Below are 16,953 nucleotides of genomic sequence, written 5' to 3'. Positions count from 1 at the left end.
AGTTACCCCCTATCCCCCTTTGGATTGATGGGGGATATCCCGGTCCCCACGAGGATTGCTAGCTTCTCTACTCCTGGTTGACACATGGTGTACCAACTTAGTCAGATAGGGCTGGTATGCCAGAACTGGAGGATGGCATGTGAAGCAAAGTTCGATTAAATTTGCCAAGCATGAGGGGCGGAGCCTGACCACCGAGGCAAGCAGTCGCAAGGCCTAACAGCTCCGCGTGTAAAACGGGAAAAAACGGTGGAAAACCCAGGCTGGGGACCCCCAAGTCACCACAAAGACGCAATATACCCCCTACAAGCGACATGGGGCGAAAAAACAAAAAAATGCCGACCGAGAAACACTCCCCGAGACTCGCGATTGGCGATATGTGGGGACAGGCCTGCGGGGCAAGCGGGACCAACATGGCGGCGCTTCATGGCGGATGCTCCGATTTTTCGGATGACCTCTCTGGAGAGGAATATCTGCCAGCACCCAAGACGGGGAGGCCAACACAGCCGACTACCCTGGACCCAGACACCGCTCCGGTGACAATAGCGGCCCTCACGCGGCTACTGGCAGACCACCACAAGGATCTGCATAACGACATAGCTGCATTGAGGGGAGACCTAAAGGGAATAACGGCCCGCCTCAATACGTTGGAACATACAGCCCGAACCACTAACCAAGACTTCGGGGAACTCAGACAAACTGTCCAGGACATCCAGCGGCAACAGAGACTCCTCGAACACCACATGGCGGAGCAGGAAGACACTAGGCGGCGTGATAACGTGAAGATAAGAGGGATCCCGGACGGGATCTCCGAGGCAGACCTAGCCCAAGCTGTTGAACGCCTCCTGGCGAAAATCTTACCACCAGCGCTGGCCAGCAAGATTGCCCCTGCCAACGTATTCCGGATCCCCAAACCGCCAAGGGCACCGACCGGGGCCACACGGGACGTCATACTTACCTTCCACACTCGACTAGACAAGACAGCAGTCCAGAATGCCCTGAGGGGAAAGACGCCGTTCCATTTCGAAGGGATGACTCTAAGCTTCTTCCCCGATCTTTCGAGAGGCACCCTAGCCTGGAGACGTTCCCTCCAGCCGCTGACCACGCTACTCCGGCAAAGAGACCTCAAGTACAGATGGCAAATGACCCACATACTCACCGTACACCAGGGGACGGACACTCATCAGATCCGGGAGCTGAGCGACGCAACACCGCTTTTGCAGGCACTGGGCCTACCACCAGACATCCTCGCACAGGCAGGACAAGGGAGTGACACACCTCCTTCACACTCGTGGGACCCGGCAAGATCCATCCCGTTTGTGCCGACAGGCCACACACCCGAACCCTATGTGGCGCTCACTACCTGAACGGCTCATGGGACGACTCGACAAATGGATTAACCCATGGTCCCGTAGCCGCAACATCACCGCAGAACCAGAGAGGGACATATCCTGGGGCCGGAGGGAAACCAAGCATAACCCGTGGCCCAGAGCCACAGTACGGGACTCTGTAGAATGTTTATTTAACGGATCACCAAAAGTCCCTGCAAAGAAGGTGATCCCGCAAGAACTGCCTGTAATTATGCAATTTTGTTTGTCAGTTTGAGCATGACAGTTTATTGTTTTTCTTTCAAACCACTATATCTTCCCGTCTACCACCCCTACTTACACCCAGCAAAGGCACTGCTGAACATAGATCACACACACACACAGCGCCCAGCCATCCCCTCCGAATAGGCAACATACACTCTCAGCAAGGGCAGGGATCGCACCTTAACAGGTATCCTTAGCCATCAGATAGCCACTGGTGACCCCCAGGATTGCTTTGGTCATACACAGTTATCTGGTCCATAGCTTTGGTTTCCCTAAACTAAACACATCGAACTTACAGCGACAGCAACACTCCCTTACACACCAATCACTAGTCCAAGAAGAGCGCTGACTAGCCGCCACTTCTCAGACCCGACTCTATACGAACAACCTCTTAAAGGGTAGTTCCCGACCTAAATCTCTGTATAGCTTGCTGATAGGGAGGACCCGGGGTCAACTTTTCTGAACACCAGCACGAAACTATACACGGGCGAGGGGCGCTGGCCCGGAGCGCTGGGGCAGTAGAGCCACACTTAGTAGTCACTAACCCTGCTCCACACCTAGGATGCACCTACCGACGGAACATAATGGCCGTGACACACACCCCCTACAGAGCATAGCATACCCGAAACATCCAAAATCCATTCAGCTGCAGAGGATACAATCCCTTATGGGTAGCGCACCCGGAGGCCCCTTAAAAGGGCTATACACTGCCTGACCTTATCCCTTAATGTTACTAGGCTTGGCCTAGACGCTTTATCAGATACTATGAAAACGTTAAATAACCTGTTGCTTAACCTGCGGTTCATAGGACAGCGTGCTTTAAATATGTTCTGGCATATAGCCTAAACTAGACTGCCAACGTGTATGATACCATACCTGTCGTATGTCTTTAAATGCTTCAATACTGCGCATGCAATGTTCTATTATACCTGTTATAAAAGCATAGTCGTGCCATGTACACTAACCAACTAGCATTGCACTTGGAAGGTTACATCACATTTCTTTCTTGTTCACGGTGGGACTACATAAGGTTACCTTGTTACTCTCTACGCAATTATAATCATAATTGCATTTCGTTTTACCATGTCTTGTTTTATTTTTCTATTTTCTGCCTAAATAACAAATTGTTGTGCACAGTATTTCCAACGCCATAATGCCCTACAAGTGTTATACTGAAGCATATATGTATGTCTTGCACCAGATGATGGGGCAGCGCAAACCTGTTTAATGAAAGATGCACGTATTTACAGATAGCCAAAATGTTGTGGTATATGTGGTAAAAGGCATTGGGAAGGCTAGAAAGGCACCCTATACCTGCTTATACTCTCTTACTGGCAGGGTTTAACCCAATCTAGCTTGATCATTTCTATAAATACTGTGAACTAACGTGTGTTCAATCCAAACAATAGAGTGTAAAATGTTTGCCTGATTTATCATCTCCTACTATTCTTAACACGAGACCTGCCAAGTTCATTAGACATACCTATGTAACTAATATAACCCTTAAACAATGTGCAAGTTCTCAGAGCCACTGCTCTACATGTCCTGGTTTCCATATTATTCTACGCTGCTGTGGCGCAAGATTATGTTTTAGTTAAACCATGCTATATAAAAAAAAAAAAAGAGGTACTAGTATTAAGGAAATGCTAGATATCATTGTTATTGACCCCGTTACTGTATTCTTAATGCATTTCCCTCTCTTTATTCTGTATCCCATCTCACATGCCTCAATAAAATACAGATTGACAAAAAAATTTGCCAAGCATTCTGGAACAGAATGGACAACCGCTCCCATGTCCTTATCTCCCCTGGTGCAAATCAGGCACAAGTAGAAACTGCAGCTGCTACTTTTTCTTCTGGGCCGGGGCCTTTTTGGAAGTACTTCCAGACAATTGTCCATACTCCCAAGAGGGTTTCCGGAACTCAGGGCCTGTGGTCCTAATCCTCATATCTTTATCTCCTATTGTTTATATAGTTTTCGACCTGCTGAGCATATAGATATGTCGATTGGCTTACTAATCTTCTTACATAATATAAAACGAGACTTGAAGGCTTAGTGAGTGATATGCTATTTTTCTTATGTGCTTGAAACACCAGTTGATTAGATGTCAATTGTACCATGCTTCTGAAAAGTATCATGCATGTTGTTTCAGCATTAACTTTCACTTGTTTCAGCATTATTTTTTTTATTATAAGCAAAAATGTGGGGGAAAAAAGTCCCTCACCCCTCCCATTTTTAACAATTTATCAACAAGTAATATTGTGTTGGGTATACATATATGTTATTTAATGAAAACCCTTTCTGTTCTTTGAAACACAATTCACGTATGGGAGCACTTGAAGAAAACCCCTTAAATTACGGTGGTAAGGAACCTATAGCTGAAATTCAAGGTATTCGTTTTGGCCAGAACAATTGTCTCTGCCTTTAAAGCAGCACTGTCACGCGGAACTTACATTTCCCCAATCACTTCCTCCTCTCTTCCTCTCTCAGGATCTGTTCTTCTTTTCTTCATAACGGATCTAGTTTTCTTTAAAACATAAAACAAAGTAGGGACTATTTTGTCCCATGTATTTTTTCCTACGCTTGCCCAGCTTTAACCCAGGGGAGGAGCCAAGTCCGCTCCATTTCTTGTGGTCAAAGCAATTTCCCACAATACTGTTCTCGTGCTGTTTCATTCGGCGTTCCAACGCCGGCGAAACTACCAAATTTCATCCTAACCGAATGAGAACAGTTTGTCCATTCATGTTTGGACACGATTTGGGACGATCGGAATTTCATTTAAATTAATTAAATACCAATCCTATTTGTGCCGCAAGTAGATACCCCCCTAATTCACAGGGGGGGCGAGGTGAGTATTGTGGGAAAAAGGTACGTTCGGCATGACAGTATGACTTTAAGGGGTTAAACTATAATAAATGTGGTTAGAAAGCAGTCTGTGTAAGTGTGCTCACTAGCAAAATTTAACATTTGCAAGTAAGCTTCAATTGTCTCTTACTTACACATGTTCCTGCCATGTAAGCATACCATAAACTAATCTTCCACCAGCATATCCTAAATCAGTACCGCAGACAGAGGGTCATTAAAATATACCCTTAAACATTACAGTTTGCACACTGCAAACTGGTATCTGTAAACTGTCTAAGATCAATTTTTTTAGCATGTGGTAAGTGGATGACTGGATATCATATTTCCCTAATCGCAGTGGTAGAGTTTTACATTCCTGTACATGTCTGTAGGGTTGATTTACTAAATGGTTTGCCCTCTTACCTGGCTCCCTCTCCTGTCGGGTGACGAGCTTCCGACTTCTGCACAGATTCAAAGGCCGGATGCTGATGCAGTTGTCATTCATTGCCTGAGAGTGTCAGCTGACTCTAGTTCTGGGCTGACTGATGACACCTCAGGGACGCTGCCGGTGGTGAAGTTACACCTCCAACAGCAAAGGGATTAATCTCCATATTTCGTAGCAAAATGCTGCACAAACAGACTCCAGGCACCATGACCACTTTAAATCACTGTGCTTGGAGTAAGCCTTTAAGCTGTGTTTCACATGATGTGAAAAGAGCAATTTAATATTAAATATTTGAGGATGCTTGCCTAAAGGCAGAATGCATTTTACCACTGGTTAATTATGGGGAGTAGTGTTTGTAGTTGCTCAATCTTCCCAGCAAGGTTGTGACACATACATAAATAACAAGTAGAATTAAATCTGTCTTGTTTTGATTTTAAATTTGCTTCTGGATATCAATTTGTGTGGTTGTATTGTGTGATCTTTTTATCAAGAACATGCTTGTATTGTATATTAAATGGTTGAGTATTTGTTTATGTATTGATCGACGTATGCCCTCTAGTAAACCCAGCACTGCGTCTGTTACATGGTGTAAATGTTTGTATTAGTAAACCGCAGATATCAAATTAAGCTAGCCTTTTTAACTGACATACAGATGTGTTATTTTATGAAAGGGAAAACATGCGATCTCATCCATTTTTAATTTTCTTTCTTTTTTTTTTAACAGAGGTATTTTGTAGTTGGAAACAATCACGCAGAAACAAAGTACCGTGTTTTGAAAATTGATCGCACTGAACCCAAGGACTTGGTAATTATTGATGACAAGGTGAGTGTAATATATTTCAGGTACTGGTACATTGTGAGCCCATATGCATGTTTATGTGGCAAACATGTGCTTATTGAAGCTTTAAAGTCATTAGACCCTAGATGTTTATTAATAATGATATTTATAGATTTATTTTAAAATGCAGTTTAAATGGAGACTGAATAATGTGTGCTACAATATATATTATGCAACGTGTTGGAAAACCCCAAACATGTCTTTAAATATCCTGTGACAACTCCCTCTCCCCCTCTCCCCCTCTCTCCCTCTCTCCCTCTCTCCCTCTCTCCCTCTCTCCCTCTCTCCCTCTCTCCCTCTCTCCCTCTCTCCCTCTCCCCCTCTCCCCCTCTCTCCCTCTCCCCTCTCCCCCTCTCTCCCTCTCTCCCTCTCTCCCTCTCTCCCTCTCTCCCTCTCTCCCTCTCTCCCTCTCTCCCTCTCTCCCTCTCTCCCTCTCTCCCTCTCTCCCTCTCTCCCTCTCTCCCTCTCTCCCTCTCTCCCTCTCTCCCTCTCTCCCTCTCTCCCTCTCTCCCTCTCTCTCTCCCCCTCCCTCTCTCTCCCCCTCCCTCTCTCTCCCCCTCCCTCTCTCTCCCTCTCTCTCTCTCTCCCTCTCTCTCTCCCCCTCCCTCTCTCTCCCACCTCTCTCCCATAGAGATTAATATGTATTCAGTATAGAGTTCTTCCACTCTTCTGGGAAGACTTTCCACAAGACTTTGGAGTGTTTCTCTGGGACTTTTTGCCAATTCATCCAGTAAAGCATTTGTGAAGTCAGGGAATGATGTTATTATTATTATCATTTATATAGCGCCAACAGACTCTGTAGCGGCTTTACAATACTATAAGACGGGGGATTTAACAATAAATATGACAATTCCAAGAAAACTTACAGGAGCGATAGGTAGTTGAGGATCCTGCTCAAACAAGTTTACTGTCTATAGGAGGTGGGGTGTAAAAGACAATAGGACCAGTTGTTGAATGAGAAGGCCCGGCTCACACTCTCCACTCTCCAGTTCAACCCAAATGTGTTCGATGGAATTCAGGACTCTGTGTGGGCTAGTTTAGTTGTTCCCCACCAAACACATCCAACTATGACTTTATGGACCTTGCTTTGTGCATTGGGGCACAGTCATGGTGGAATATAAAAGGCCATTCCCCAAACTATTCTTACAAAGTTGGAAGCATAGCATTGTCCAAAATGTCTTGGTATGCTGAAGTATTACGATTTCCCTTCACTGGAAGTAAGGGGCCTAGCCCAACCCCCGAAAGACAGCCCCATGCCATTATTCCCCCTCCATCAACTACAGTTTGGACAGTGCAGTCTGGCAGGTAACTTTTTCCTTGCATCTGCCAAACCCAGGCTTGCCAGTCAGACTTCCAAACAGAGAAGCATGATTTACAAAAAATAATATAAGTGGTATGAATATTCAAATGATATTGAAGATGGGTGTACTTGATAAACCACTTTACATAAATCTGTGGACAATATATACCACAATCATAGTGCAGATGGTTTAAACAATAATGATTAAATGTGGATAAAAAATTTCCAACTCACAAGGAGAGAGCCAATAGGTCACCTGGCTCTAGTGTATAGTGCCCTTGGATCCTTAAGGGATGATTTGTCACTCCACAGAAGACGTTCCACTGCTCCAGAGTCCATGTAAACTCATTCCATGAAGTTCCTGACACACAGTTTTTGCTGAAATCAGCAAAGCATTTTCGACTTTTATGCACCGTTTGCGCCTCACCAGTCTGTGACCACGCTATGTGTTCTTCCACTGCTGTTCATAAACGCTTCCACTTTCCAATAATACCACTTTCAGATGACCATGGAATATGGAACAGTGATTGCGAGCCAGGCTTTCTCCTCCACTATCAGTGTCTGAACTCCCAAATGCTTTACTGGAGGAATCGGCAAAACGTCCAAAGAAACATTTTAAAATCTTGTGTAAGACCTTCTCAGAAGAGTGGAAGCTGTTCTAGCTGCAAAGGGGGGGACCACAAACTGACTTATTACAAAGGTGACATCCTATCATTGTAACATGCTTGAAGTCACTGAGCTCTTTAGAATGACCCACTTTTTTCACAAATGTTTGTAAATGCAGACTGCATGGCTAAGTGCTTGATTTTATATACATGCAGCAATGGGTCTGATTGAAACCCCTGAATTCAATAATTAAGAGATGTGTACCAATACTTTTGTCCATATAGTTTGTGTGATATATTCATGAATACATTTCCTAAGATGCAATCCCGTCTTGTGGTACATGTTTCAAGACTGCTCATGGTGTGCATGTTAGTTAAAATATAGGATTGGTTGTTTTAAAATGTTAATATTGTCACAATTTAAAGTTTTCACATAATTATTGTTACATTTGTGCTGTCTCTTCAAGTATAAGTTTCATTGTTTTAAATTTGATACTATCTATGTAAATGCCAGGGCTCATGATTGACATTATAGTCTTGAGACCCTTTATAAGGTGAGGGCCCTCTCTGCAGTCTGTGGTCTTTTCTGCGCTGTTCGTTTGGCTCAGTTTCATGTTTTCTATATCTGCTTTTGACCTGGCTTGTTCTTGACCATTCCTGCTTGCTGCCTGCCCTGGCCTTGACTTCTTTGACTACCTGCTTTCCAGTATACTGAGTTAGCTTGACTGACTTCCTAATTTCCTGCCTCGGACTACTTGATTTCTGATTTCTGACTTTGGCTAGAGCTAGTGTACATTTTGTTACACTGTTCGGGCGCCTTCCTTTCATGTTAAGCCCAGCTACTCTAAGGTCTGGTAACACTCCTTTCTATCCCTATTTTTCCAATTAGTTACGCTTTATTTACGTGTACTTTGTTCCCTTGTCTGTTCACCCATACTGCATTTGGGATCCTATACTTATCTGTCCGATGCTTAGGTACTCTCACAGAATAACAGTCTAATCAAACTCTCCTTTATAGGGACACTCTAAGCACCACATCTTAACCCCTTAAGGACACATGACATGTGTGACATGTCATGATTCCCTTTTATTCCAGAAGTTTGGTCCTTAAGGGGTTAATGGAGTGATTCAGAGGAAAGCTTCAATGTGCCATTGCTGAGAAAATGCAGGGTTTACATTGCTACCTGACACCACCTTTAATGGCTGTAAATTGGAAAGATAACGTGCAAAGAATTTGGAAATGCACAGAGATGCTGAACGATCCCCATAGAGATGCAGTGAGTTAATGAATCTCAATGAGGAGAGGCCCGTTCATGCGCACTAGCCTCCCAATGCTTTCATATGGGAAACATTGCAATAGCTGAGATCATCAATAAACGTGTAAACCCCCAGCTCCTGTCACCTGGGGCAGACCTCTCTCGTTAATATGCTACTGTTTTGGTGCAAAGAGCCTGCTCTAGTATTTACATTTGTTTCTAAGGCCACCTCTAGTGGTGGTTGATCAGCCAGCCACTTGAGGTGCTTTGTGTTATGGTCTTCCAATCTTACAGGACTCCTATCTCCACGTCATCATGCTCTGCATGAAGACGCCAAATGCAGCATTTATGTTTATGCAGAGTTTATGCAGCAAGAGCTGCTGATCAAATTAGTCTGGTGATTGCATGTCAATGCACAGTAGTTCCCCAATGCTTCCTTGTGGGAAAGCATTGGATTGGCTGAGATTATCATTGCTGATGATCTCAGCGATGAAAGGATCAGTTGTCGCAACAAAACTAGCATGGTGTGTTTAGAAAGTTGAGTAGAACAATATTATTGTACTATTATAGGGATGCCCAGAAAGTCAAGTTAGTTGATTGTATTTCTAATGTTAGTGTGCACTGTCACTATCTAGGGACTTTCCAGAATTTGCTAAGACCCTGACGGTGACATCATTTTTGGGGGTCCGGTGGCTGAAGGGCAGGCAAAGGTAAGTTCTACTTACCTGAACCTGTCCCCCGCAGATGCCACCATTTTCTCCAGGAGGATCCGATTTCAGCTTACATATGAATACAGCATTTCACCACAGACGTTACTAGCCTCTTAACTTTTTTAAAAACATTAATTAGTAATAGTTCGATTTTCTAAAAAGTTCCCATCCTTTCTGCTCCTCTTTTCCATATTGCAGTGTGTGCTCAATAAATACTGCCGTGTGTGATTTCATGTCTTCTTATAGTTATATCTCATCTGTAAGCTATCAGAAAACTGACAATTGACAGATAGAAGGGCAGTTGCTCGCTGTATACTGCATTTGGGGGTTAAACAGTTTGTGAATGTAATTGTAATGGTTCCCAGATTCCTTTAAAGTGAAGTTTATGCAAAGTTAAGTGTTAAAGTAATGATAATCACTGCAGTTATTGCATTAACATTTTCTAAACAGACCACTCAAATCTTATTTTAAGCATGTTTACACTCAGCAAGAAGTACGAGAGCTTCTTGGTCGTCTTGACCTCGGAAATCGGACAAAAATGGGACAGAAAGGCTCATCTGGATTATCTCGAGCTGTGTCTGCTTTTGGCATTGTAGGTAAGTGATATGCTTTCATCATATTAAATAATTACTCCACCTTCCAAATGAGACTGTGAAACTTTTTTTTATTTTTAGCTTTACGGTTTCCTAAAACTTCATACAAATCGTTTATATTTAAAAATGTGCCTGCAGAAAGGTGCATAAAGATAAAAACTCAGTCACAAGTAACAAGTAAAACAACATGAGAAACAACATAAGAAAGCTTTAAATAAAATACTCCATTGAGACTGATTCATATTTCAGTAATAAATTCATATTTCTTTCAAATCTGCATGTGGACACATTGCCTACATTAAAGTGTAATTAATTGTATACGGTATATCTTTACATGAGAAAGTACAGATACAATCTAAAAGAAGTAGGTATGATCAAATAACCTATCCTGAATTGGAGAATATACAAAAAAACAGAGGTAGATCTCACTGTGCTATATTTCCAAAAAAAATTCTGCTGTTGTGACCATAAAGCTGTATTTTAGTCTCTTCACTCCAAATTATAGTGTGCTCATTTTTGTTCAAGTATCGTCGTATTGTGCTCCTTGAAACAACCACAACGTCTTTTTTCAGAGCAGCCTGCACTTCTCCTGAGGTTATCTGTGGGTTTTTCTTTGTATCCCAAACAATTTTTCTGACAGTTATGGCTGAAATCTTTCTTGGTCTACCTGACCTTGGCTTGGTACCAATAGATCCCTGCATTTTCACTTTTTAATAAGTGATCGAACAGTACTGACTGGCAATCTCAAGGCTTTGGATATCCTTTTATATCCTTTTCCATCTTTATAAAGTTCCATTACCTTGTTACACAGGTCTTTTGACAGTTCATATCTGCTCCCCATGGCTCAGTATCTATCTTGCTCAGTATCTATCCTGCTCAGTGCATCCACGTGAGAGCTAACAAACTCAAGTTAAAAAGCCACAGGTGTGGGAAATTAACCTTTAACCCCTTAACGACGCAGGACGGTTCAGGACCGTCATCGGCATTTTTTCATTGCCGACCGACGACGGTCCTGAACCGTCCTAAATTTAAAATGTACTTACCCGATCGCCGTCGTTCCCCCGGCGGCGATCGGCGTTGGTCCCGTTGTGGGGAGACTGCCTGCAGCCCAGACAGTCTCCCCATGGCGAATTAGGACCCCTGTGGCCATGTGATCGCCCAACAGGGCGACCACATGGTCACAATAGGTGTCCATGTGTCTGCCTGCAGGGGGACTGTCTGTGCTGACAGGCAGTCTCCCTGCATGTGTAAAATAAAAAAAAAAATTAAAGTTATAGTTAATAAAAAAAAATTATTATTATATATGTCAAAATATATATATATATATATATATATATATGATATATAGACATATATTATACCTATATAATATATGTCTATATATCATATATATAATGTCATGCTAAGTGTATTTTTATATTAATATGTACATATATTAATATAAAAATACACTTATAATTAAATTACACACGTATATATATAATATATATAATAACTATATATTGTATATATATATTATTATAAAATACAAATAATAAGTAATTTAAATTAAATTAAACATGTAAAAATAATAATAAAATTTAAAAAAAAATTATATATCTATACGAAATTTTATTCTAACTGTATTTTGATATTAATATATATATTTATATCAAAATACACTTAGAATGAAATTGTATATATATCTATGTATATATAAATAAATAAAAAGAATACGAACTATTCATATGTCCATATACAAAATTACATAAATAATTATATAAATATACACGTAGACTTCAAATATAGAAATATGCATATATATTTAAATTCTACGTGCGTATTTATGTAATATTTTTACATAATTAAGTTATTCGATTGATTGCAATTTGAGGGACCTGCCTGCCAACCCAGGCCGAAAGTCCAGAGAATTTAATTTGCTATCACTGTATTTTACCCTGTAACGTTCTACGACACCCTAAAATCTGTACACGGGGGGTACTGTTTTACTCGGGAGACTTCGCTGAACACAAATATTAGTGATTCAAAACAGTAAAACATATCACAGCGATGATATTGTTAGTGAAAGTGACTTTTTTTGCATTTTTCACACACAAACAGCACTTTTACTGATGATATAATTGTTGTGATACATTTTCCAGTTTTTAAACACTAATATTTGTGTTCAGCAAAGTCTCCTGAGTATAACAGTACCCCCCATGTACAGGTTTTAAAGCGTTTTTGAAAGTTACAGGGTCAAATATATGGGTCAAATATTTTTACATTGAAAATGGCCAGGTTGGTTACGTTGCCTTTGAGAGCGTATGGTAGCCCAGGAATGAGAATTACCCCCATGATGGCATACCATTTGCAAAAGAAGACAACCCAAGGTATTGCAAATGGGGTATGTCCAGTCTTTTTTAGTAACCACTTAGTCACAAACACTGGCCAAAATTAGCGTTCAATTTAGTTTTTTACTTTTTTCACACACAAACAAATATGAACGCTAACTTTGGCCAGTGTTTGCGACTAACTGGCTACTAAAAAAGTCTGGACATACCCCATATTGAATACCCTGGGTTGTCTACTTTAAAAAAAATATGTACATGTGGGGTGTTATTCAGCGATTTATGACAGATAATAGTGTTACAATGTCACTATTGATACATTTTAAAAATGTATGTTTTGAAACCGCAATATCCTACTTGTACTTATAGCCCTATAACATGCAAAAAGCATGTAAACACTGGGTATTTTTAAACTCAGGACAAAATTTTGAATCTATTTAGCAGTTTTTTTCATTCGCTTTTGTAGATGAGTAAAAGATTTTTCACATAAAAGTAAAAAAACATGTATTTTTTTCAATTTTAAAAAATTAAATTACATGAGATTATATAAATAATGGTATGTAAAGAAAGCCCCTTTTGTCCTGAAAAAAACAATATATAATTTGTATGGGAACAGTAAATGAGAGAGCGGAAAATTACAGCTAAACACAAACACCACAAAAGTGTAAAAAGATGCCTGGTCGCAAATGTACAACATCGCAAAAACAGTCCGGTCCTTAAGGGGTTAATTGCCATTTTAAACTGTGTGTGTCACCTTGTGTGTCTGTAACAAGGCCAAACATTCAGGGGTATGTAAACTTTTGATCAGGGTCATTTGGGTGATATCTGTTATCATTATTATTTAAAAAGGAGCAAAACAACTATGTGATGATAAAAAGCTTCATGTGATCATTATCCTTCAATAAAATACTTTTTTTTTGCATGATAGTAATATTTTCAAACTTTTTTTTTTTTTTTTTTTTAATATCAGATGGGTATCGTCTCACATTATTTCTTGGGACCATGCCAACTCTGGCTTATCACCGATACCTCTCATCATTTGTTTATTTATGTTTTAATTAGTTATGTATTTTATCTTTCTTTAGAAAAAAACAGTACTCCTATAAAACTAACAAGACACCTACACCAACAGCTACCATATGAGAAGTTTCCCCTTTTCTTTCCTTCTCTTTTTTCCATCTTTTCTCTGTTCTTTCCCATCCCTTTTATATCTTTTCTTTTCCTTTTCCCCTTCTCTCAATCATTTAAGTTATATATATCCTTTTCATTTTTTACAATCTAGAAGGGAACATTACTACCTCATCTCTTCTTTCTCCCTTTCATCTCATCTCTATCTCTAGCTAATCTAGTGACTAATCTAATGTTTCTTGAAGAATTTTTTTATTGTCCTCCTTAATATTTCCCATTATCGCTTGGCACAGAAAAAAACCTGTATCTCCTTCATAAGTTCCCTTAATGATGATATTGGATCTTCTATAGTCAATAAGATATCATCTGCAAACATTGATAATTTAAATTCACTTTCTCCCATTCTGAAGCCCTTTATCCCTTGGTTGTCTCTAATTTTTTGAGCATGTGGTTCCAATGAGAGTGCATATAACATTGGAGCCAATGGGCACCCTTGTCTGGTACCATTATACATTCTCAACCAGGGAGATCTTATTCCTGAGCCTAAAATACAGGCTTGCGGGTCTTTATGTAAAACCCATATTGATTTGAAAAATACTTACCGTATATACTCGAGTATAAGCCGAGTTTTTCAGCACATTTTTTGTGCTGAAAAAACCCAACTCGGCTTATACTCGAGTCAATAGTCTGTATTATGGCAATTTGCATTGCCATAATACAGACTGGGGCTGCAGAGATGTTACTTACCTGTCCTGCAGCTTCTGTCAGCTCCCTTCTCCTCTGCGCCGTCCGTTCAGCACCTCGGTCAGCTCCCAGTGTAAATCTCGCGAGAGCCGCGAGAGACTTACAGTGTGAGCTCACAGAAGAGCTGACCGGACGGCGCGGAGGAGGAGAGAGCTGACAGGAGCTGCAGGACAGGTAAGTAACATCTCTGCAGCCCCCACAGCCCCCACTGAACTACCAGGGAAGGAGAGCCCCCCTCCCTGGCCAGCTAGCAAGCAGGGAGGGGGGACGAAAATAATTATAAATAATAATAAAATATAAATAATAAAGTAATATTAAAAATAATAAAATAAAAAATAATAATAACAAAAATATTAATAAAACAAAAAAATATTAAAATAATTAAAAATATATATATATAATAAAAATGCCCACCCCCCACCAAGGCTCTGCAACACACACACTGCATCACACACACTCACACTGCATTCATACACACACACTGCACTCATACACACACACTCACACTGCATTCATACACACACACTGCACTCATACACACACACACACACACACACACTGCACTCATACACACACTGCACTCATACACACACACTGCACTTATAAACTGCACTCATACACACACTGCATTCATACACACACTGCACTCATACACACATACTGCATTCAGTATATACACACACACTGTAAATAAATATTCAATATAAATTTTTTAAGATCTAATTTTATTTAGAAATTTACCAGTAGCTGCTGCATTTCCCACCCTAGTCTTATACTCGAGTCAATAAGTTTTCCCAGTTTTTTGGGGTAAAATTAGGGGCCTCGGCTTATATTCGGGTCGGCTTATACTCGAGTATATACGGTAGTTAGCTTTCTGTAACGTTTCTTCTAGAAATACCCAACTGACCCTGTCAGAGGCTTTTTTGGCATCCAATGACCGGGTCAGAAGGGATCTCTTTTGACTATGAGCTGAAAACATTATATCTATTATTTTCCTTATGTTATCCTCTGCTTTTCTTTTTGGAATAATTCCTGATTGATCTTTGTTTATTAACTTGTCGATAACCTTTTTTTAAGTCTATTCTTTCTTTTTTTTTTTTAATTCTTTATTTTATTCGTGCAAATAATTAACAGGCAAGTTTGCTTTGCCACAATAGCTGAAGCAAACCAGATGATTCACAGAAAGAAACAACATTATGGCATGGGAAGCAGTGCACATTTTTAGGGTTATGTGAACAAGATAAATATATAATATAGCTTGACATTGTAATCTGCATGGTTGTTGCTTGGATCAGTTAGTGATTATACATGCATGGCAGACATTGTTAAATAACACAGCTTTGCTATTGATAGTGTCGTCGTCTCTGAACTTAAGTGTAGACACCGTGTGAGATATTATGCAACTACAGGGATAATAAAAATTTTAACCGTGAACACTAAACGTGTGCTATAAGTGTAGCTGACAACATGGCACCTTTCATGTTTAAATGTCGCTAAACAAGCCACCTATATATAAAAGGTGTGATGAGATGACCCGGTGATAATCTGCGAGCTATGCATTAAATAACAAATGGTTAGATCATAAAATACGGTGTGTTAGTAGGCTGATTAAACATCACGTTCAGTTCCAATTAACGAGTTCCAATTAACTAACTGAGTGAAGCAGGCTAGGGTGAATTGTGATGTAGGATTAGTTAAGTTTGGTCAATTTAGGCTATCCACAAGTTATATGTACTAGGCAGCAAGCTACAGGCTATGCATTGGGGGGACAGTCCCCTGTGATTAATTATGGGCTAGGGGCACTCTTTCAGCATTAAAGTTAAGCATAACTCAGGAGCATAGGGGTAGAAAAATTCACTAGACGTCATCAGAACATAAAATTTGCCATAATTACAGTTGGAGTCTATATGAGGCAAGGAGTGAGTGACTCTTTTATGGCTTCCAGAGTTCCAGTCAGCCCACGCCCGCAGTAGTTATACCACAGTCCCGTTCCGGTGCCTGTGTGACGGCGGGAATCCCCCGCGTCCTCTGGTAAGGTTGCAGCAGGTTCTGGGTTTTCTTGTTCTGCGCTCTTGGCGTGCAGAGGATAGGAGCGGCAGTTGGGGTCGCCGAGTCATCTGGTGAGTGTCTCGGAGTCCTGGCTGTGGTGTGAGCTGTGCGGTGCTGTCGCTGGCTGTTGAAGATTCGATGTGGCAGTGTGGCAGTATATGCCAGTGTAGGCTTGACAGTCCGCCATCCTCTTGGTCTTTTTTGGTGAGCCTTGCCCCCTTTGAATCCTCTTTGGGTTGCTGTGTTACGATGGGGCTGTTTGTGATGTTGAGCCTTGGGAGCCCTCTTAGCTGTATGGGCTTTGTGTGGACTGTGTCTGGTCACAGAGGTGCTCCGTTTGGGCGCTGTTTTGCCGGACCCTTTCTTGTGAGTGGCCATTTTGAGAGTAGGGTTGGGGTTTGTCCCCTTTGTCGCTTTGCCTTCACGTTTCAGACTCCTCATCGTACCTCCTGTTGCGGGTTCCGCTTGCAGGGGTCGCAGTAGAGCCTCTAGCTTCTCCCAGAGTGCCCCAAATATGCGGTCGT

At 41.1% G+C, this 16,953-nt stretch overlaps 1 protein-coding gene across 1 annotated transcript in view; it reads left to right on the top strand.

Annotated features, from left to right (window-relative positions):
- Positions 1-16,953, top strand: part of FIG4 (FIG4 phosphoinositide 5-phosphatase) — a 493,827-nt gene that overhangs the window by 68,689 nt on the left and 408,185 nt on the right. The window contains exons 3-4 of the mRNA XM_063443525.1: positions 5,604-5,702; positions 10,061-10,184. Coding sequence (XP_063299595.1) covers positions 5,604-5,702; positions 10,061-10,184 — 223 coding nt within the window. The remainder of the gene's footprint in view (positions 1-5,603; positions 5,703-10,060; positions 10,185-16,953) is intronic.

Source organism: Pelobates fuscus, chromosome 2 (assembly GCF_036172605.1).
Source record: "Pelobates fuscus isolate aPelFus1 chromosome 2, aPelFus1.pri, whole genome shotgun sequence".
NCBI classification, from domain to species: domain Eukaryota; kingdom Metazoa; phylum Chordata; class Amphibia; order Anura; family Pelobatidae; genus Pelobates; species Pelobates fuscus.
Note: the sequence above shows the minus strand (reverse complement) of the source record. Positions and strands in the feature narration are given on the sequence as shown.